The sequence below is a fragment of the Zophobas morio genome, unplaced genomic scaffold (genome assembly GCF_036711695.1).
Source record: "Zophobas morio isolate AGI-343-1 ecotype UQ-CSIRO unplaced genomic scaffold, CSIRO_AGI_Zmor_V1 ptg000008l, whole genome shotgun sequence".
Taxonomy (NCBI): Eukaryota; Metazoa; Arthropoda; class Insecta; order Coleoptera; family Tenebrionidae; genus Zophobas; species Zophobas morio.
In genome coordinates, this window is record NW_026972113.1 from 15,292,368 (window position 1) to 15,314,351 (window position 21,984).

At 38.5% G+C, this 21,984-nt stretch overlaps 1 protein-coding gene across 1 annotated transcript in view; it reads left to right on the plus strand.

Moving 5' to 3' along the window:
- The window catches only part of LOC135125449 (E3 ubiquitin-protein ligase UBR4), a 45,885-nt gene that overhangs the window by 15,850 nt on the left and 8,051 nt on the right, over nucleotides 1-21,984 (plus strand). Inside the window, exons 12-15 of the mRNA XM_064051085.1 lie at nucleotides 7,452-7,668; nucleotides 7,727-11,313; nucleotides 11,370-11,522; nucleotides 14,256-19,950. Of these exons, the coding sequence (XP_063907155.1) occupies nucleotides 7,452-7,668; nucleotides 7,727-11,313; nucleotides 11,370-11,522; nucleotides 14,256-19,950 (9,652 nt within the window). The remainder of the gene's footprint in view (nucleotides 1-7,451; nucleotides 7,669-7,726; nucleotides 11,314-11,369; nucleotides 11,523-14,255; nucleotides 19,951-21,984) is intronic.

Sequence of the window (21,984 nt, forward strand, 5' to 3'; positions counted from 1 at the left end):
ATTTTTCGATTATTCATTTTTTTGGTTTTTAAATTTTTCGATTTATTGATGTTTCCTTTTTTCAATTTTGCGGTTTCCTGATCCTTTGATGTTTCAATTTCGCGATTTTTTTCATTTTTCGTCATTTTAGTGTTGGGATTTTATAGTTTCTTGGTTTTTCGATTTTCCAATTACTCAGTTTTTCGATATTTCAAATTTGGGATTTTTCAGATTCCACAATTTTTCTTTTTTTGCCGTTTCTAAATTTTCGGATTTCTCAATTTCTCGATTAATCGATTTTTTGATTTCTTGGCCTTTCGATTTTTTGTTTTTCCGAATTCTCAATTTTTCAATTTATTCTGTTTCTTAAGTTTTCGATGTATTAGTTAAGGATCTTTAAATTTTGGGATTTTTCAAGATTCAATTTTTCGACTTTTTCATTTTTTGCTTTTTCGATTTTCCAAAATTTTGCGATTTTTTAAATTTAAAATATGTCAATGTTTTCTTGTCTCGATTTCCTCCATTTTCAATTTTTCGATTTCTCAATTTTTCGAAGTTTGGATTTTTTTATTATTCGATTTCTCATTTCCCGTACATTTCAGTTTTACTATTTTGTAATTTTTCTATTGTTCAATTTTTCAATTTTTGACTTTTTTTTTCGATTAATCGATTTTTTGTCTTTCTAATTTCTCGATTTCTCAATTTATTCTATTTCTCATGTTTTCGATGTTTCCGTTTAGGGATTTTTAAATTTGTGATTTTTCAAGATTTAAATTTTTCGACTTTTCGATTTTTTACCTTTTCAGTTTTCTAAAATTTTGGGATTTTTAAAATTTTTCAATATTTTGATGTTTTCATCTCTCGATTGTTTAATTATTTACTTTTTCGATTTTTCCAAAATTTTCTGTTTTTTTAAATTTAAATTCTAAATATTCCGATTTCTCGCTTTTTCAGTTCTTCGATTTTCGAATTTTTAAATTTAGATTTTTAATTTTTTGGTTTTTCAATTTTATGATTTTTTAAAATTTTAATGTTTCGATTTGTCGACTCTTCAATTGCTCGATTTTTAGAATTTTCCAATTCTCAAGTTTTTTATTTTTCCATTTCTCAATTTTTCGATTTGTGACTTTTTTAATTTTCGATTAATCGATTTTTTTTACGATTTGTCGGTTTTTCGTCTTCGATTTCCCAATTTTTCGATCTCTCAAGTTTTTCATGTTTCGTTTCGAGTTTTTACTTTTTCGATTTTTCAAAATTGTGCGATTTTTAAAACTTGGATTTTTCTGATTCAATATCTTAATTTTTCGTTTTTTGTTGCTTCCTTGCTTTGGGATTTTTCGATTTCTAAAATTTTTTTTTTGATTTTTCGATTTCTAAAATTTTTTTTGATTTTTCAATTTCAAAAAAGTCAAAATTTTTCAGTTTTGATTTTTTCGATTTCGGACCATTTCGATTTGTCAATTTTTCGACTTCTCCAGTTCTCAATTTCTCGATCTTTCAATTTTAAATTTTTCTATTTTTAAATTTATTAATTTTTCCATTTATCGGGAGATTTCGATGTTTCGATTTTTTTCAATTTTCCGAATTTTCGATTTTTCGACTCCTTCACTTCTCGTTTACTTGATATTTTGATGTTTTGATTTCTAGATCTTTGGATTTTTTATCTTATTGGTTTTAGATTTTTCAATTTTTTAGTTTTTTATTTTTTCGAATTTTCGATTTCTCCATTTTTTTTTTCAATTTTTCGATTTCTATTTTTCCTATATTTCGTGCGATTTTTAAAACTTGGATTTTTGTTTCAATATCTTGATTTTTAGTTTTTTTTGTTGCTTCCTTGCTTTGGGATTTTTCGATTTCTTGAAAAAAAATTTCTGATTTTTCGATTTCTAAAATTTTTTTTGATTTTTCAATTTCAAAAAAGTCAAAATTTCTCAGTTTTGATTTTTTCGATTTCGGGCCATTTCGATTTCTCAATTTTTCGACTTTTCCACTTCTCAATTTCTCGATCTTTCAATTTTAAATTTTTCTATTTTTAAATTTTTTAATTTTTCCATTTATCGGGAGATTTCGATATTTCAATTTTTTTCAATTTTGAATTTTTGGATTTTGGGCCATTTTAATTTTTCAATTTTTCGATTTCTCCATTTTTTTTTTTTCAATTTTTCGATTTCTATTTTTCCTATATTTCAGTTTTACTATCTTGCAATTTTTCCATTCTTCAATTTTTCAATTTTTGGTGTTTTTTTTTATTTTTCGCCTTTTCGGTTTTTCGTCTCTTCGAGTTCCTAATTTTTCGATCTCTCAAGTGTTCCATGTTTCAGTTTTGAGATTTTCCAATTCTGGCAATTCTGATATTTCAATTTTTTGACTTTTCGAAGTTTTGAGTTTTTACTTTTCCGATTTTTCAAAATTGTGCGATTTTTATAACTTGGATTTTTATTTTTTTCAATTTTTTTAATTTTTCTTTTTTTTGATTATTCGGTTTTTCAATTTTTCGATTTTCAAAATTTTTGATTTTTAATTTTTCGACTTCTTCACTAGTTTTCTCAGTTCAATTTTAGTATTTCTCGATTTTACATTCTTCAGTTTCCCGATTTTTCGAAAAGGACTTTTTCCCATTGGTTATCTAGTTTAAATATATTATATATTGACTGTACTTGTACGAACCGCGTCCCCCTGGAATTAGAGGTAGGCGAAAAATATTTATAATTTTTCAAAGAAACACTTTATGCACGAGGGAAGTTCTGTCAAAATTCTAGGAAATGGGTTAATTAAAACACAATTGTCCTTAAAGTGCGTGTATTAAAAATGCGATCCGTTCGTTTTAAAAGCTTATTACGAACTAACTTTTAAGATCACAAATACGCATATATAAAATATAAACTGAAGTACTCAGCGTTTCTCGGGCGCCTTACATTTATCGCCCTTTATAAACAAATACTTAACAGTAAGCTAAACAGAGAATGTATGGGATATAGTCGTAATAATTTTTGCCTTAATTAATATATTGAATTACAACACTCCCACTCAAAAATTGAAACGACGAAGTAAATACAGGTATCTTGATTTTGTTACCAAGTATATAGCTGAAGATAATTATTCTTAACTACAAAAGCGTCCCTATTGTAAGCCAATGTTATTTCTCATTGCTTTAAATTTTGCAACAGGTACCGCTTTGGTGAAGATGTCAGCTTGTTGTTCACCTGTGGAGACATATTTAATGGTTATGTTGCCTTTTTCAAGTTGCTCTCTCGTAAAATGATATTTAATATTTATATGTTTTGACCTTTTGTGATTTGTGGGGTTATTTGCAATGTTTATGCACCCGATGTTGTCTTCAAAAATGACAACTGGATTTAGAGCCCTTATACCGATACTAGTTAACAAAGACTTAAGCCACATAGCTTCTTTTACACTTTCAAATAATGCTATGTATTCAGCTTCAGTTGATGAAACTGCAACTGTTTGTTGTTTTCTAGTATTCCAGGTTATAGTACAAGTAGTGAATAATTTGTAAAGATAGCCACTTGTACTTTTCCGGTCAATGTCATTGCTTCCCCAATCTGAATCCACATAGCCAATTAAAATATTATTAATGTCACCTTTTGTATATATTAATTCTAAATCAAGAGTTCCTTTGACATATCGTAATACCCTCTTTAAATATTGCCATAAAGTTTGATTATTTTGTTTGATATCGACTTAAGATGTTTACTACATATGACAAATCAGGACGTGTGCAAACCATTGCGTACATTAAACACCCAATCAGATTTTACAAGGTGCATTGTAACCTTCCTCTGAATTTAAGCCCACATAATCAATTTTTTCCGGCAAGGGCGTTTTAGTAGACTTGCAGTCACTCATATTAAATTTTTGTGACACAGCGTTCTAGTAGGACTTTTGGTTTAAAGACATTCTAGTGTTTTCCCTTTTAATTTCTATTCCTTAAAAAGAATCGAACCTCATTTAGATCTCTCATTTCAAAACATGTCATGAGATATTTTTTACAGGCGAACATTGTGTATTTATCCTGTGTGGCAATTATTAAATCATCTACATATAATACAATATAAATATTTTTACTAACGTGTCCTTTATTTGAGTAGTAAAGGCAATGATCGACTGCTGAATTTTGAAAACCTTTTGCTTTAATTATGGAGTCAAAATGTTCAAACCACCGTCTTGACGCCTGTTTTAGACCATATAACGCTTTATTTAATTTGCACACCTGATTGTTTGCAGTTTTAACACCGTCCGGAACTTGCATATAAATTTCTTCATTTAATGTTCCGTTTAAGAAAGCCGTTTTTACGTCCATGTGATGGACTAACAAATTAAACTGATTGGCAATTGCTAACAGTAGCCTGAAAGTGGAAATCCTTGCAACTGGTGCAAAAGTCTCTGTATAATCAGCTGGATAAGTTTGACCGAAACCCCGTGCTACCAGTCGCGCTTTGTACCTTTGTGGATTTCCCTGAACATCTGTTTTAATAGTAAAAATCCTTTTACAGCTAACTATGTTTTTATTTAGAGGTTTAGGTACGATTGTCCAGGTATTATTTGCTCGAAGTGAACCCAATTCGTCTTTAATAGCAAGCTCCCACTGCTTCTTATCTGGCCTTGTTTTAATGTCGTCATATGTTAAGGGTAACGACCCTACTTCAGCTTGAGCTGATGCAGCGTAATTTAGGAGTTCATTATGATGACTTTCATCATATGATAGTGGTGGACGAATTTTTAACCGTTCACTTCTGCGTAATGAAATCTCTTGTTTTGGTTCCTCAGTTGATTTTATGACTTTTGGTGACTCACCTTTATTGATGGGAAGTTCATTGTGATTAGGAGATTTAAAACTTTCAAGATCTCCTTCTAGTTCTCTTGGTCTTAAGACTTTAAAATTTATTTCGTCCGCGACCACATCGCGAGCAATTATAAATTTTTTACCATGAACATCCCATATTTATTTTATGGTTCATAGCCTACAAGAATTCCTTTTATTGATTTATTATCAAATTTATGTTTTCTTGTTTTTAAATGCTTATTTGCTGTTGAACCAAACACCTTTAAATGATTTAATTGTGGCTTTCGATTGTGCCACATTTCATATGGCGTTTTATTTGTGTTGAGCGCTTTTGTCGGGGTTCTGTTGATAAGATATGTAGCAGTTGGAACTGCTTCACCCCAAAATGACTTATCAAGATCTGCAGAACTTAACATTGATCGTACTTTTTCGGTTATTGTACGATTCATACGTTCTGCTACGCCATTTTGTTGTGGTGTATGAGGAACCGTTAAATGGAATGCTATTCCTTTTTCTAAACAAAATTCCTTTACTTCATTAGATAAATATTCACCTCCATTGTCACAGTAGAGGTTTTCTAATTTGAGAGAGAAATGTGTCTCACTTTTAGCTACAAAGTCTTTAAAAACTTTACATAATTCTGATTTGTACGTTAATAAATATGTAACTGTATAGTGAGTGTAATCATCAATAAAGGAAGCAAAATAATTTTGACAACTTAATGTTGATGGTGTAATTGGGCCGCATATATCCGTATGGACAATATATAGGGGCCTTTTCACATGACTTTTATTTTTGTTTTTGTTAAATGGAAGTCTTGCTTGTTTTCCATATAGACAAGCTTCACAAAGGTCATTAATGGGCATGATTTTATTTAAATCAGACATATTATCAGCCATTTGACAACGTTTTAATTGTTGAAATTTGCCGTTGCTAATATGGCCTAAACGTTCATGCCATAAACGAAAATTGTCGCTATTTCTGACCATTAATGTACTTCCACTCTCGGTCATGTTTTTACTAATTCTAAACTTCACACCAAATAAACCATTATATGTCTTACCTTTTAATATTGTTTTACCCGTCTTATCCTGTACTTGAACACCCTGATCAAATACCACTTTCATACCACTCTCTTGAATTCGACGAATGGATAGTAAGTTGGTTGTAGCCTGGGGTGTAAATAACACGTCTTGCAAGGTTCCAGTAAAACCTAACGTGGTGGTAACCTGGATTAGACCACGCTTTGTCGCCGTCATGAATTCGCCGGTTTTCTCAACAGCAACCTGTAGTGGCGGTGACAAAACAGACCAGGAGGTAAAAACGTCATCTCTGTTGACTATATGGTCCGTGGCTCCCGAATCGAGAATGAAAACGACGCTGGTAGGGGTGTCGTTTTGTAGATTTTCATCACAGCCAGTCATCATGAAGGCAAAGTGGTCGGTGTTCGCAAGCTTTGATTGTGGTGGTTGTTTATCACCTGGATTTTGTTCTTGCTTTGTCAACACCTGTTTATAATAATAACAGTCACCCTTTTGATGATTGCGTCGGCCACAGTGTTCACATTTCATATGTGATAATTTATAGTAAGATTTCGAAGAGGATGTTTGTCAAAATTTTTGTGCCCTTCTTTTGAAAAATTTCTTCGTATTTCGTACGCTTTTGAAGTTATTTTGACTCCCACTGGGTCTCTGCGATGAATAAGAACTGCTCGTTCTTAAGGCCAGGCTTAAATTGTTCGCTCCCAGGGTTTCTAATGCAGTTATTACTCCGTCGTAAGAGGACGGTAACGTCAAGAGTAGATAGGGCACTTTGTCCATCTCTTCTAACACGGCTCCGACTGCAACTAAATCTGCAATGATGACATCGAAGCGGGTGAAGTGTTGGAATAAGGTGTTATCGCCTTGGAGTTTTAGGCTTAATAGTTGTTTTCTTAACGCCAACTGAGTTGCCAAACTTCTTCTTGCGTAGATATTGTCTAGTTTGGATAGTATCTCTCGTGCTTGTTCATTCTCTTTCGCAAAATCAAGAAACGAGTCGTGGAGATATTCTACGATGACATTTTTCGCTGTTAAATCTTGTTTCTTCCACTCATTTGCAATCACTGGTGGTACGGCACTGTCTATGACATGTAGCACTTCCAACTCAGCCAACAATGCCCGAATTCTAAATTTCCACACACTATACTTTTCACCCTTAAACGATTGTTTATTTCGCTTTACACGTGTGTTATCCATTTTCAGTTTATTTCGTTTGTCGCGCCGGCACGTAACACGATATACACACACTTTACGCGTAGACTGGGCCCATAACCTCTAGGAAATGGGTTAATTAAAACACAATTGTCCTTAAAGTGCGTGTATTAAAAATGCGATCCGTTCGTTTTAAAAGCTTATTACGAACTAACTTTTAAGATCACAAATACGCATATATAAAATATAAACTGAAGTACTCAGCGTTTCTCGGGCGCCTTACATTTATCGCCCTTTATAAACAAATACTTAACAGTAAGCTAAACAGAGAATGTATGGGATATAGTCGTAATAATTTTTGCCTTAATTAATATATTGAATTACAACAAAAATAACCTTCAACCAATACCATTTTCCTCAAAGTTAAATATGTCACATTCAAACCTCAAAAAATTAGTTAGAACGTCGTTGTTTAGGTGGTCCCTGCTGCATACAATCGTCGAACAAGGCGAAGGCGGAGTCACCAAAAGCACCGAACACAACTACGACAGCTTACAGGACGTACTATCAATAGCATCAAACCGCAACCCTTTAACCAACACCCTCTCATCCGAACTCATCTCGCTCCTACCACCGACTGTAACCACCGTCCAACAACAATGGAACAACTCAACCCTAGAAGACTTCTCATCGGTGAGTAGTTCCCCCATTTACACACTTTTCCAACCAACAAAACGCGTTTCATTTGCAGTCCGCCTACCAAAACGACATAATCCCTTCAGAAAGCTACATCCTAAAAATCGTCGACACTCACATCTCCACACTATCAATGAACAGCCCTTTCACCATCAACCTATCTCTGCGTCGCTTCCTTCAAAGCTATGTCAAATTCATCTGTGACCACGCCCCGAAAATAGAGAACACCGACACGAAAAACAAAGCGATAGAGATGTTGGTGAGCATCACGCTGGATTTGAGGACCGAATACTTGCACGATGCTGTGTCGAAGACGCTCGACAAGATGATCGGGGATACGGAAACCGACGAACACCAGAAACGAGTCTACTTGCAAGTGCTACATCATACGTATCGTTTGATTATTAATCACACCGCTGACACCGATTCGAGTTTGAACGAACAAGTCCTCCACAATTGTCTCAAGTTTTACGAGAAGATTATAGAAAAGTCGTCGGGGAGACAAGCTTTGGAGAGCTTCTTCACGAGCGATAAAGACTTGGTGAAGGTTTTGATGAGTGTGTCGAGTCCGCAAATGTCGCAACAGTACAGCACTAGAGTGTTGCAATTTTTCAACAAACTATTTCAAGCGGCGGAGAAGAGCTCGACCGACCCGAGTTTGAACTATCTTTGTAGTAGTATGAATAAGTTGGCTAATGTTGAGTTAAGTAAGCTCCAGACGTGGCTGAGGCAAATTATCATCGGTTCGAGTAAGCCGCCGGCGGCTACTACGGTCACGATCACCAAAGGCCAGAGTTCGAAGGACAGCAAGTGGAAGATAACGCAAGTGAGTGAGGCGCCGTCCGAAGAACAGAGGTCGCTGATCCAAGAAAACAGTCAACTACTACAAGCTTTGACTTCGTTCATTGTTAAACAGAATAGTAATGTGTGTGAGGACGTCGCTTTGACTATTTTAAAAGCGCTGATTCCTTTGGGGTCGCATATTTTGACACCCACGATCGAAGGTGTGGGGTTCACCGACTTGATGGTGGTCATGACGATGTTGGCGGACGCCGGCAGCGGCAAAGGTCACACTTGTCTGTTCCCGGCCACCTCCGACTGGGTGGAGTTGTGCAACAAGTACGTATCCCAGAAAGAAATCCAGGTGGAAAGTGTGAAAACTAGTGTCATGTTGGACGCGGCTTGCTGTATCTTGGACTATATTAGTGACGTGGTCAACGGAATCGTCAACCAGAACGCGGGTACCAGTTTTCGTCCGCTGAGTCCACCATGGGAAGGGGAAACCCCGCTCGACTTAGACTCGGAGTGGCAAGAAGACAACAACGACGAGGAAGATAGTGGCGAGGACTCAGACGAAGACTCACTCAGTAACAAGTTGTGTACTTTCACGATAACTCAGAAGGAGTTCATGAACCAGCACTGGTACCACTGTCACACGTGTCGCATGCTGGATGGAGTCGGAGTCTGTTCGGTCTGCGCAAGGGTATGTCATAAAGGTCACGATTTGAGCTACGCCAAATACGGGAACTTTTTTTGCGATTGTGGTGCGAAGGAGGATAGTTCGTGTCAAGCGCTCGTGAAGAGGTCCCAAACCACCGACAGTCAAGTACCACCTCAGACGGAATCCACCACGAACTTCTCCTCGGACCAACTAACAAGTTCGTTGCGCAGACGCGCCTCAAGTCCAGTCCTCGACAAACTCAAGTACCGCGAACGCAAACACGTGAACGTCAAGCAACTCCAAGGGAGCAAAGACTGGATTGTCACCTACTTGAGTAGTAGTACCGTCACGCGAAACTTGATTGACTTGGTTAACTCGTTGATGGGTTCAGTGGAAGTGACGTGCGGGCAGAACTCGCCTGTTGGTTGTTACTCGCGGGCGATGCAGGCGCTACAGGCGTTACACTCAGGTGAAAAGAAGTACCTCCACACTGACCAACTCATGTTAGGGACGGTGGGTTCGCAAGAGGGCGCTTTTGAAAACGTGAGAATGAGCTACGCGGGTGAACAGGGTCAGACCATCAGACAACTACTGTCAGCCCATATAATCAGACGCGTCGCCATGTGTTGCATGACGTCGACTCACGGGCGTCGCCAACACCTCGCCGTGTCACACGAGAAAGGCAAAATCACGGTACTTCAACTCAGCGCATTGCTCAAGCAAAACGATTCGTCCACCCGAAAACTAACCCTGTCAAAATTGGGGTCAGCACCGATCCCGTTCACTGTATTATCACTATCGAGCAACTTGTGTAACGAAGATTTTCTCGCAGTGTGTGGACTAAAAGACTGCCACGTATTGACGTTTACATCCAGCGGGTCGGTCTCCGATCACTTAGTTTTACACCCGCAGTTGGAAACGGGGAATTTTATCATCAAAGCGGTATGGTTACCCGGCTCACAAACCCAATTGGCTTTAGTGACCGCCGACTTCGTCAAAATCTACGACCTAGGTAAAGATGCGCTAAGTCCCCAGTACTACTTTTTAGTACCCAGTGGCAAAATCCGCGACTGTACTTTCATGTACGAGGACGGGACTTACCACATTTTGTTAATGTCGTCGCCGGGTCACATCTACACCGAGGTCCTCAATGAGGACAGTTCCGCCAAACATGGGTCCTTTTACGTCACGAACACCCTCGAAGTGTTCCATTTGGACGTCACCGATGTTAACGGCCAAGTGGCCGGTGGGGGTGTCAGTATCTACTATTCACACACACTAGGGCTACTATTCTACAGTTACGTCCAAGGTAGAAGCTTCATTTCACCCATAACCCCCAAGAATAATTGTCTGACCATGGTATTCCCCATCACTTTACCCACCACCACGTCGAGTACTAAAAGTAACGGATCACGTAACGCCACCGCCCAGCCTTTATGTCAATGGACCGAAATCCCGAATCACCCGGGTCTCGTCTGCTGCGCTATGCAATCCAGCAACAACCCGGTGATCCTCATGATCAAACCCGACGCGATTCTCATCCAAGAAGTGAAGACGGTACCACCCAAAACCAAGATCATGGACATGGTAGCTATAAGACACTACTCGGGTAACGAACTGCGGACTACCTTGATGCTCCTATGTGAAGACGGCAGTCTTAAAATGAGCATCGCGAACATGGACCAAACCGGGTTCTGGATGTCGCCGACGATCCAGCCCACCATTACCAGTACCACTTTAAAACCGAAGAAGAAAAAGGTGGTCAAGTCGGGGAAAAGTACCGGCTCGGTGACCTTCCCGGTGGACTTTTTTGAGCATTGTTCAGCCATGAACGACGTCGAAATCGGGGGGAATGATCTTCTCCAAATCTATAACGTAGCGCAGCTCAAGCATCGTCTGAACGCCACTGGGTTGTACGTCGCGTGTAATAAGCCACTAGGGTTCACGGTTGAAGTGTCCAACCCGGACTCGAACCTGGTGATGGTAGGAATTCGGGTGTTAGTCGGGAGTCAGGATGTCCAAAAAGCGCCGTCTTTCGTGGAGGTGTTCGGGAGGATTATTACCTTGACTGTGACCAGAGGGCGCTGGTACGATATCCCGTTTTCAAGAGAGGAAAGTCTGCAAGCCGACAAGAAGCTCACCATCATGTTCGGGCCTTCTCAAGACCCAGAGACCCTCACCATGGTGGATAGTATTAAAGTGTAAGTCACTAAAATGTGGCGAGTAGCGTTGAAATTGACGGTTGGGTTGTGTCTAGGTACGGCAAAACCAAGGACGCTTTCGGATGGCCTGAAGAAACTGAAGAAGCGGTTAATACGGGGAGTGGTCCTAATACCCAGGCGTTGAATACGGTGACCACTGACCAGGAGACGCAACAGACGAACGTCACCCCGCTTACTAAACTCGAAAAGTGAGTAATGAACACGGTTTATAATAACTTAGGTGCTACGACGGAAATTAAAATTTATAGAAAAATTATCAAAATTGTACCTAGTAAATCCTCTCTGAATTATAATGAAATGTTAATAAACTTTTCAATTTTTCGTTTATTAAATTTTCCAATTTTGCAATTTTTGGATTTCCAGTTGTCCGATTTTCTGGTTTCTTTAGTCCTCATTATTTGTTTTTTTTTTATTTTTAAGTTTCACAATTTTTCAGGTTATTGAAAATTCGGTTGATTTTCCATTTTTTTTAATAGAAAAGTCGAAAAATCGAAGAATTGGAAGATCGAGAAACTAAAAAATCGGAAAAAATTGAAAACTCGAAAAATTTCAAAAAATTGAAACGTTGAAAAACTAAAAATCCAAAATCTTAAAAAACTAAAAACTTAGTGAATGGAAAAATTGGCAAGAAGAAAAAACGAATCGAATCGAAAAATTCTAAAATCGTAAAACTAGAAAAATTGCAAATCAAAAATTGAAAAACTAAAAATTGAAAACCCGTGGAAGTGCGAATCGAAAATTTGAAGAAACGAAAAGTTGAAAAATTTGAAATTTAAAAAATTAAAAAAGCACAAAATCGGGACATTCAAAAATCAAAAAATCGTAAAAATTGAGAAAATAAAAGCGAAAAAAAAATGCAAATCGAAAATTTGAAGAAATGAAAAAAATTTAACGTTACATTTTTTTTAAATTATAATTATAAGATGTATTAAACGAAAACTAAAAAAATTGCTTCTAAAATTGAAGAAACCAAAAATTGAAGAAACGAAAAATTTCACCTTGAAAAAAAAAAGAAAAATCATAAAATTAGAACACTGAAAAAATAAAGATAATTAAAAACCGAAAAGAAACATTGCAAATCGAGAAATTGAAAAAACGAAAAATTGAAGAAATCGAAAACTGAAAAATAAAAAAATTAAGAAATAAACTCAAAATTCGAAAAATGAAAAATTGAAAACTCGTGAAATTGTAAATCGAAAAACTGAAAAATTATAAAATGAAGACTCGGAAGAGTTGCATCTAGTAAAATCGGAAAAAATTATAGAAATGAAAAATTGAAGAAACGAAAACGAAAAACCAACAAATTATAAAATCGGAATATTGGAAAATCGAAAAATTGTGAAAATAAAGAAAATAAAAAACCGAAACGAAAAATTGCAAATCGAAAATTTGAAGAAATGAAAAATTGAGGGAATGAATAATTGGAGAATCGGAAAATTGAAAAAATCTAAATCGAAAAATTAGAAAACAGAAAAGTTAAAAAATCGAAAAAAACCGAAAAATATGAAAATTTCGTGAGTTGCATATCGTCAAATTGAAGAAACAGAAAACACTGCAAATTGAAAAAATAAAAATCGAAAAATTGAAACATACAAAAGTTGAAAAATCGGAAATACTGAAAAACGTAAAAATGCAAATTCCAAGAATTGCATATTGTAAAATGAAAAATCGAAAAATTGGAAAATCCAAAAATCGAAAAGACGAATGAATGAAAAAATTTTAAAATCCAATAATTGAAAAGTGAAATATTTTTAAAATTATTATTACATACTTTAAATGGAAACTCGAAAAATGGCAAATTTGAAATTGAAGAAACGAAAATTTGAAAAATCATGAAACTGAAAAATCGAAAAATTAACAAATCTAAAAGCAGAAAAATTGAAAAATTCCAAAATTGAAAAATTTCAACTTGAAAAATAAAAGAAAAATTATATAAATATGTAGTACCTTGAAAAAATAAAGATAATTAAAAGCCTAAAAGAAACATTGCAAATGGAGAAATTGGAAAAACGAAAAATTGAACAAATGGTAAACTGAAAAATAAAAAAAAATGAAGAAATAAACTGAAAATTCGAAAAATTAAAAATTGAAAACTCGTGAAATTGTAAATCGAAAAACTGAAAAATTATAAAATGAAAACTCGAAGAGTTGCATCTAGTAAAATCGGAAAAAATTATAGAAATGAAAAATTGAAGAAACGAAAATCGAAAGATTGTGAAAATGAAGAAAATAAAAAACCGAAACGAAAAATTGCAAATCGAAAATTTGAAGAAATGAAAAATTGAGGAAGTGAATAATTGGAGAATCGGAAAATTGAAAAAATCTGAATCGAAAAATTAAAAAATTAAAAAATCAAAACTCGTGAAAAATCGAAAAATATGAAAATTTCGAGAGTTGCATATCGTCAAATTGAAGAAACAAAAAAATTAAAAATTGAAGAAACGAGAAATTGAAAAAATACAGAAAACACTGCAAATTGAAAAAATAAAAATCGAAAAATTGAAACATACAAAAGTTGAAAAATCGGAAATACTGAAAAACGTAAAAATGCAAATTCGAAGAATTGCATATTGTAAAATGAAAAATCGAAAAATTGGAAAATCCAAAAATCGAAAAAAAAAGGAACTGAAAAATGGAAAAGTCGCAAATTGAAAAATTGAAGAAAATATTGCAAATCGAAAAACTAAAAATTGAAACCTTAAGAAACTCAAATCTAAAAATTGCAAAAATTACAAAAAATGTAGCATTCAGAATTTGAAAAATTAAAAACTGAAAAATTTAAACTTAAAAATTCGAAAAATTGAAAAGAAAAGCGGCAACATTTTTATAATTTTTCAAAGAAGCGAGATTTATCGAAACACAGCTCATTAGACACCGCGATAACCTATCAACAAACTTACCTTTTTCTACCTCATTTTCAGGGTCGTCGTTGGCATTTTGGAAGCTCTAGACGGCGCCTTCTCCCTCTACTCAGTCGAAGACAAATACAAACAACCCACCTTAAAAATCGCCACACAACTCCTAACCCTACCCACTCCCCCCCTCATCCAAATCCACTCAAAAGCCCTGCTATCCTCCCTCCACTCCTCTCGCCAACTCTACCACAACTACAAAGACCAAGCCCTCCTCCAACACGTCTTAACCAGCCTGCACGCCATGACCGACTCCGACACCAAAGAAATCGACGCCGAAAGCTTCTACCGCCTCATACTCATCGTCCGCGGAATCGCGGTGTCCCGTCCCCAGAACCTGGTAAAATTCTCCGACTCGCACACCAGCATTCAAGACATAGTCCTCGACGACCCTCTCGACCCGAAACCCACCACCTCCAAGCCCCAAAAATCCCAACACCTCCTGTTAAAACTCATGGACGTGCTGTGGATTTTGCACGCGTTGAACCCCGAAAACCCGAACTTGGCACCGGTGGTGGTCCCCGGACTCAAACACACCGAGCAGGTCATCCACGCGCTCGTGGAAATCGTGCACGCTTTTAACAGCTGTGATACCTACAGTAACATCACTATGGCCGTCTACCTCCAGTTGTTGTTGTGTAAGGATCCGGCCATTGCGTTTAGTGCGAAGCAGGCGCTCAGTAAAGTATTGAAGCCGAAGGTGAGACGTAGGAGGGTGTTCATCCCGAGTCCGCCTCATTGCTCGACCCCACCGGCTAGCTCCAAGAGTGATAGTGTGGATAAGCCCCCGGAGGACTCTGGAAGACCGTTTGAAGTGGGGGCTGCCGAAGCCATCGCGTTGTTGCAGCAACCCATCCAAGGTAGCGACAACCATAATGTGAATGCGTTGGAAGCGCTACTAGGGGGGGCGGGCGGGTACCAACCCTTGTTGGACATACCGCCGGATGCAGACGATGAGACCATGGTCGAGTTGGCGATTGCGTTGAGTTTGCAGGAGCACGACATCGGCGCAGGAGGCTTACAAGTGCTTAGCAACGAAGAACTGGCGCAAGTGGCTCAAGTGGGGCAAGCGGCGCAGGCGCAGGAAGGCGGACACTTCAGTGACACGACGGCGAGTGCGGCGGGATCGGACGATGAAGGAAGTACGGCGGCGACGGACGGGTCGACCCTTAGAACGTCACCGGCGGAGCAAGGGGGGAGTGCCGCGGGTTCCGAGAGTGGGGGCAGTGGTGTGGAGAGTATCACGGGTGAACATAACGTGTCTGGTAGAAGTTCGGCGTACGGTGACAATATCCCGGAGTCGTTACCAATCGTGTCGCGCTCGGATACGAGTTCCGTAGCCAACCCCAATTTCCAAGGTACCGAAAGTGATAATTTACCACCCGAGGTGGACACAGAAACGGACTCCGAGAATAGTAGCAGGTTGCATGTGTTGAGGCTACAGTTGTTGGAAAGACTGACCGAGTATTTACCTAAATTGAGAAACGTGGATGGGGTGAGGGCTATACCTTTTTTGCAAGTCGTGCTTCAGTTGACCAGTGATCTTGATGGTCACTCGGAGAGGGATAGGGCGTGTTTTAATTCGCTCCTAGCGGCTATCATTATCGAGCTGCAGTTGAACAAACCAAACGTCAAGGAGATTTGTACCAGGTCAAACCAGAAGGAGGTACAGTTAGTGTTGATGAAGCTCTTGAGTGTGTTTATGGGCCGCTGCAAAACCTCGAGTAGCGGTAGTACCGCTCCGTCAACCAGTAAGACTGTCGCGGTAGACAACTCGACCTTCGTCTCGCGCACCACAGCTACGGTACTCCACAAAGCTAACATCATCAGTTATTGTAATAGTTTGCTCGAGTCGCTTTTGTCGTACTGGACTTCCACCTCCCCTGAAGACACTAAGAGTACCGTTAGTGGTAATTTACTCAAGGAACACTCGACCCGGTCACCCCCAGACATGACCCCGTTCTTCATGAAGCAATTCGTCAAGGAAAACGGACCCGACTTTTTCAGTACTTATCCAGAAATCCTTACCGAAATGGCCTTGCGCTTACCCTACCAAGTCCACAAGTATTCGGAGATCACCGAGCCTATTAATACCGCGTTCGACGACTCGTGGTACCAATATCTATGCGAGTACATGATGACGTCGCAGGTGCCTTCGGTCCGACGCCAAGTCCGCAAACTGCTCCTCTTCATTTGTGGCAACAAGGAGAAGTACCGGTACCACCGTGACCTCCACGCCTTGAACAAGCACCTAAAAGGCGTGATCGACTGTTGTGTCCGCGGTGGGTACGAGTCCGTCCAGGAGGTCCACCACTCCTTATCCCTCCCGTACGACATTCTCGTCGACCTAGTTGAACACTTGAAGAGTTGTGTGGAGATCGCGGTCAACCGTACCGGGAACTGGCAGCGGTTTTGCATGCAACAAGACACGATTTTGCCATTCTTGATCCAAATGAGTTGTTTGTTAGACGAAGGAGTCGCCCCGACTATTCTACATTTGTTGCAATGCGCGATCGCCGGTAACAAGAAACCGAGCGAAAGTACCAAACAGAGTACCTCGAGGAAGGAGCGGGAGAAATCGGACGACAGTGCCGCCGAGGCGCTCTTCGAAGAAGCGAATTGTGTGGCGTTGGTAGACCAAATCAACAAACAAGTATCCAAAGAGGTATTCGCGAGATTCATCAAAACGTTCATGTTGGAGACGAACACGACGAGTGTGCGCTGGCAAGCGCACACCTTGATTTTAGCGATTTATAAAAACTCGAAGCCCGGTGAGCAAGAGTCACTGCTCGAGTTGCTGTGGCAACTCTGGCCCTTGATTCCTAATTTCGGGCGAAAAGCGTCACAGTTCGTGGACTTGCTGGGCTACTTTTCGTTGAAGTTCTTCCAGACGAACTTCGTGGTACCGCAAGTGACCGAGTATGTAGAGAAGGCCGTCAGTATTCTTACGGCGCAGAACGAGCTGATCGCGCACCACCCCAACGCGAATCTGTACGCCCACATGAGTCAGTTCGTGGAGTTGGATGGGTACTACCTCGAGTCGGAGCCGTGCCTAGTTTGTAACAACCCAGAAGTGTCCTTTTCCACCATCAAACTAAGTTCGTTGAAAGTCGACTCTAAATTTACTACTACGACTCAAATCGTGAAACTGCTGAGCAGTCACACGATTAGCAAGATAACGGTGAGGATCGGTGACTTGAAACGGAGCAAAATGGTGCGCACTATTAACATTTATTACAATAATAGGAGTGTGCAGGCTGTGGTCGAGCTCAAGAACAAACCCGCACTGTGGCACAAAGCCAAAAAGGTGGCGGTGCAGTCGGGTCAGACCGAAGTCAAAATCGAGTTCCCGCTACCCATCGTCGCGTGTAATTTGATGATCGAGTACGCCGATTTTTACGAGAACATTCAGGCGTCGAGCGAGACTTTGCAGTGTCCGAGGTGCAGCGCCGCGGTCCCTGCGAACCCTGGCGTGTGCGCGAACTGCGGCGAGAACGTGTTCCAGTGTCACAAGTGCCGGGCCATCAACTACGACGAGAAGGACCCGTTCTTGTGCCACGCGTGCGGTTTCTGCAAGTATGCGAAGTTCGACTTCACGCTTCTAGCTAAACCCTGCTGCGCCATCGAGTCGATCGAAAACGACGACGATAGAAAAAAGACCGTGAGCAACATCAACTCGTTGTTGGAGAAAGCTGACCGTGTGTACAAACAACTGATTGCGAATAAACCCAACCTGGAGACGCTAGTTTTGAAAATCACGGAACATCGGTCTGATCGCAAACAAGACGAAACTAGTGGTACCACGAGTAGTACTAGTGCACCGACTGTAACGACTGGGGTTCAGGTTAAAGTTAACAAGACGATTCAGATGTTGGCCCAGCAGTATTGCAACGAATGCAAGACGTCGTTCGAAGAGTTGAGTAAGATCATCCAGAGGGTGTTGGTATCGAGGAAGGAGTTAGTGGCTTATGATCGCAAACATCGTGATATCGTGTGTCCGAAGAGTACCCCGTTGCCCAAGCAAGGTGAACCCAGTCATTGTGTGAATACCCGTTGTTACGGCTGCTCGACGGCCGCCACCGAGCATTGCTTGACCCTACTGAGAGCCCTGGCTTCCAATCCCACGACTCGCGAAATCCTGTGTTCGAAGGGTTTGATCCAAGAACTCGTCTGGAATAACCTGCGCAAAGGGAGCATCCAAATCCAGGAAGAAGTCAAACAGCTCTTGTGTGTTCTAACCCGTGATAATTTACAAGCTACCGAAGAACTTTGCAACTTGTTGATGGATAGAATCACGTTGAGTTTGAACGAGCACGTGAACAGTAGTGACCTGGGTACCAGTGTTAGGCACGAAGTCTCTCTACTCGCGGCGATGGTCCAAAAGGAAGACGAATGTTGGGAGCTGAAGCTCCGCTGCATGATGAAACTATTCCTGAAGGCTTGCCAGAACTCCAAGAGTCCCTTGGTCATGGAATCCATAATCCTACCCTGTCTCAAGATCTTGCAAGGGTTAATGGTCAAAGTACCCGAAGGTGGTGGCAAAAAAACTAAAGACAAAAACAATACCTTCAAAGAACTGTCGGGTACCACCGTGGATGTCTACAAATTCCTGGATAAAAAACCCGGGCACACGTTCGCCGATTGGAAGGCCCGGTTTCCGCAGAAGTCCGACTCCGTCAAGGAACTACCGAGCGGGAAGAAAGAGATTCGTGGCTACTATTTGACCGAAAAGTACGTCAAGAGGTGGCGACGCAACATGAAGAAAAACCGCGGTTTGCACCAACTCGACTTAGACGACTCAACCTGGCTTAAGTCGGTTCTTTTTAACACGAGTTCGCGCCTGGCACGCCAGGTGGCGTGCAGTATAGTCGAACTTATGTGTAATAGTCCCGAACGCAAAAAAGAAATTCTGATACTTCTAACCTGCTTCCTGGAGGAGTTGGGCAATGCGGGTGAGAACTCCGCCGAGTTCCTCAATTTGTACCAAAGTTTGATCCAGGAGGCACCGTGGAAGCAGTTTTTAACCATCCAAGGAGTATTAGTAGTTCTCGCCGACTTGATCACGATGGAAATCGAACAACTGCACTACCTAGAAGCTACGACTTTGACTTCGGATTTGGCACAAGGCTACGCCTTGAATCAACTAACCGAACTCTTGGCGTCGTTCCTCGACGACACCGCCATCCGAAGACAGTACAAAGGTCGACTAGTGGGTGCCGTACTCAACGGGTACTTATCTCTACGTCGCTTGGTGGTCCAGCGTACCCGTCTCATCGACGATACTCAAGAAAAACTCCTAGAACTGTTGGAAGAAATGACCACGGGGACTGAAGAAGAAACCAAATCTTTCATGGCTGTGTGTATCGAGACTGTTGAGAAGCACAACGTTCAGGATATGTTGACTCCGGTCTTCATTTTTGAGAGGTTGTGTTCGATTATTTATCCCGAGGAGAACGATGTGGATGAATTTTTTTTGACGTTGGAGAAGGATCCGCAGCAGGAGGATTTCTTGCAAGGGAGGATGTTGGGGAATCCCTATTCGAGTTCGGAGCCGGGATTGGGGCCCCTGATGCGGGATGTCAAGAACAAGATTTGTCAAGATTGCGAGCTCGTTGCCTTATTGGAGGATGATAACGGGATGGAGTTGCTGGTTAATAACAAGATTATTAGCTTGGATCTTCCGGTTAAGGATGTTTTCAAAAAGGTAGGTGGTTTATCTTGACTTGTTTTTTAAACACTCGCTTCGCTAGTGGTTCGTGACTAAATGAAACACACTTGGTGTTATAAACAAGGCATCGTTTTAGCATTGTTTAAGTACATATATTATAGTTGGACAACCTATACGGAGAATCACTTTCCCATGTAGAAAAGAATGAACATATATTTACATCTCACTCGCTTCACTGTGAAGTGGTGGTACCTTACGGAAAAATTCAAATGTGGGAAAATTGTAAAATCGAGAAATCGAAGCATAAAAAAATCAAAAAAACAAAAATTGGAAAGTCTAAAATTTAAAAATCGAGAAATTGAACAATCGGTTAATTCAAAAATCGAAACATCGAACAACTGGAAAATCAAAAAATAAAAAAAAAATGGAAAATCGAAAAAAACTAATTATTTAAAAATTGAAAAGTTAAAATTGAGAAATCGAAAAACTGAAAAATCACAAAATTGAACGAAATATCCAAAAATTAGGAAATTAAAAAATTGAGAAACTGAAAAGTCAAAAAAGTAGAGTCGAAAAATCGCAAACTTAAAAAATCGAAAAATTGAAAAATCAAAAACCTGAATAATCGAAAAATTGAAGAACTGAAGAACTGAAAAATCGAGAAACCGAAAAATCTAGAAATTTAAAAATTAAAATATGGAAAAGTTGAAAAATTGAAATATAAAACAATCGAAAAATTGAAAAATTTAATGTATAAAAAAAAACTGAAAATCCAAAAATAAAAAATCGAAAAATCTAGAGATCGAAAAATCAAAGAATCTCGAAGTATTGAAAAATATCAAAACTGAAAGAAATATCCAAAAATCGAGAAATCGAAAAACCAATAAAGCGAAGTCGAAAAATTGAAAAATTGAAGAACTGAAAAATCGAAACTTTAAGAAGTGGGAAAATCAAAAATAGATTATTTGAGAAATCAGAAAACTGAAAATTTAACGTCAAAATTTTTCCATTGAAAAATTTAAATACTGAAGAACTGAGAAGTCAAAAAATCGAGAAATCGATAAATCTAAAATTTAAAACATTGAACAATTAAAATATCGCAAAATTTAAGAATCGAGAAATCCAATTCAATTTAAAAAATTGAAAAATCGGAACATTAAAAAATTGGAAAATCCAGAAATTGAGAAGCTCTACAGAAAAAAATCGAGAAACCGAGGAATCCAAAAATCGAAACATCGAAAAATTCAAAAACTGAGACATCGAGAAATCGAAAAATCGAACGATCGAGAAATTGAGGAGTCGTAAGTCGAAAAGGAAAGTTAAAAATTGAAAAATTGATAAATTGAGAAACTGAACAATCAAAACAACGAAACATCTGAATTCAATAAATTGAGAAATAAAAAAATTGAATAATCGAAAAATTTTAGAAAAAGAAAAACTGAAAAATCGAAAATTAAAATTAAAAAATTTGAAAAATTGAAATATAGAAGTATTGAAAACTCGAGATATCGAAAAACCTAGAATTTTAAAAAATGAAATATTAAAACATCGAAAAAAAAAATCGAAGTATAAAACAGTCGAAGAATTGAAAAATCTAAAGTTTAACAATAAATTGAAAATCCAAAAAGTAAAAACCGAGAAATGGAAAATTTGAAGAATGGAAGAATTGGAAAAGCCCAAAATTGAAATATTGAAAAATTGAGACATTTAAAGTTGAAAAATCGAGAAATCGAAAAGCCGAAAAGTCTCAGTAGGGTATTTATAAATCACAAGATCAGGACTATGCTATTTTTTAAAATTTAAATAACATTATAAGTTGGAAAATGTTCATTTTTTTTTTTCAAAAGTCATGACGTTCAAGGTGAAAACTCAACACGGATGCATAAACCGTAAACGGAGGATATTGTATTGTAAAATTTGGAGATTGCGTCATTTCATTGTTGGTGACAAATTTTGGTGAGTGTTTTACCATTTGATAATACAATTTGAAATGTAAATTTTGTCATTCGGAAACATTATGCATTAAATCGTTAAGATGTTCAAGAACTTTGTTCGGTTATTCGTTGTAAA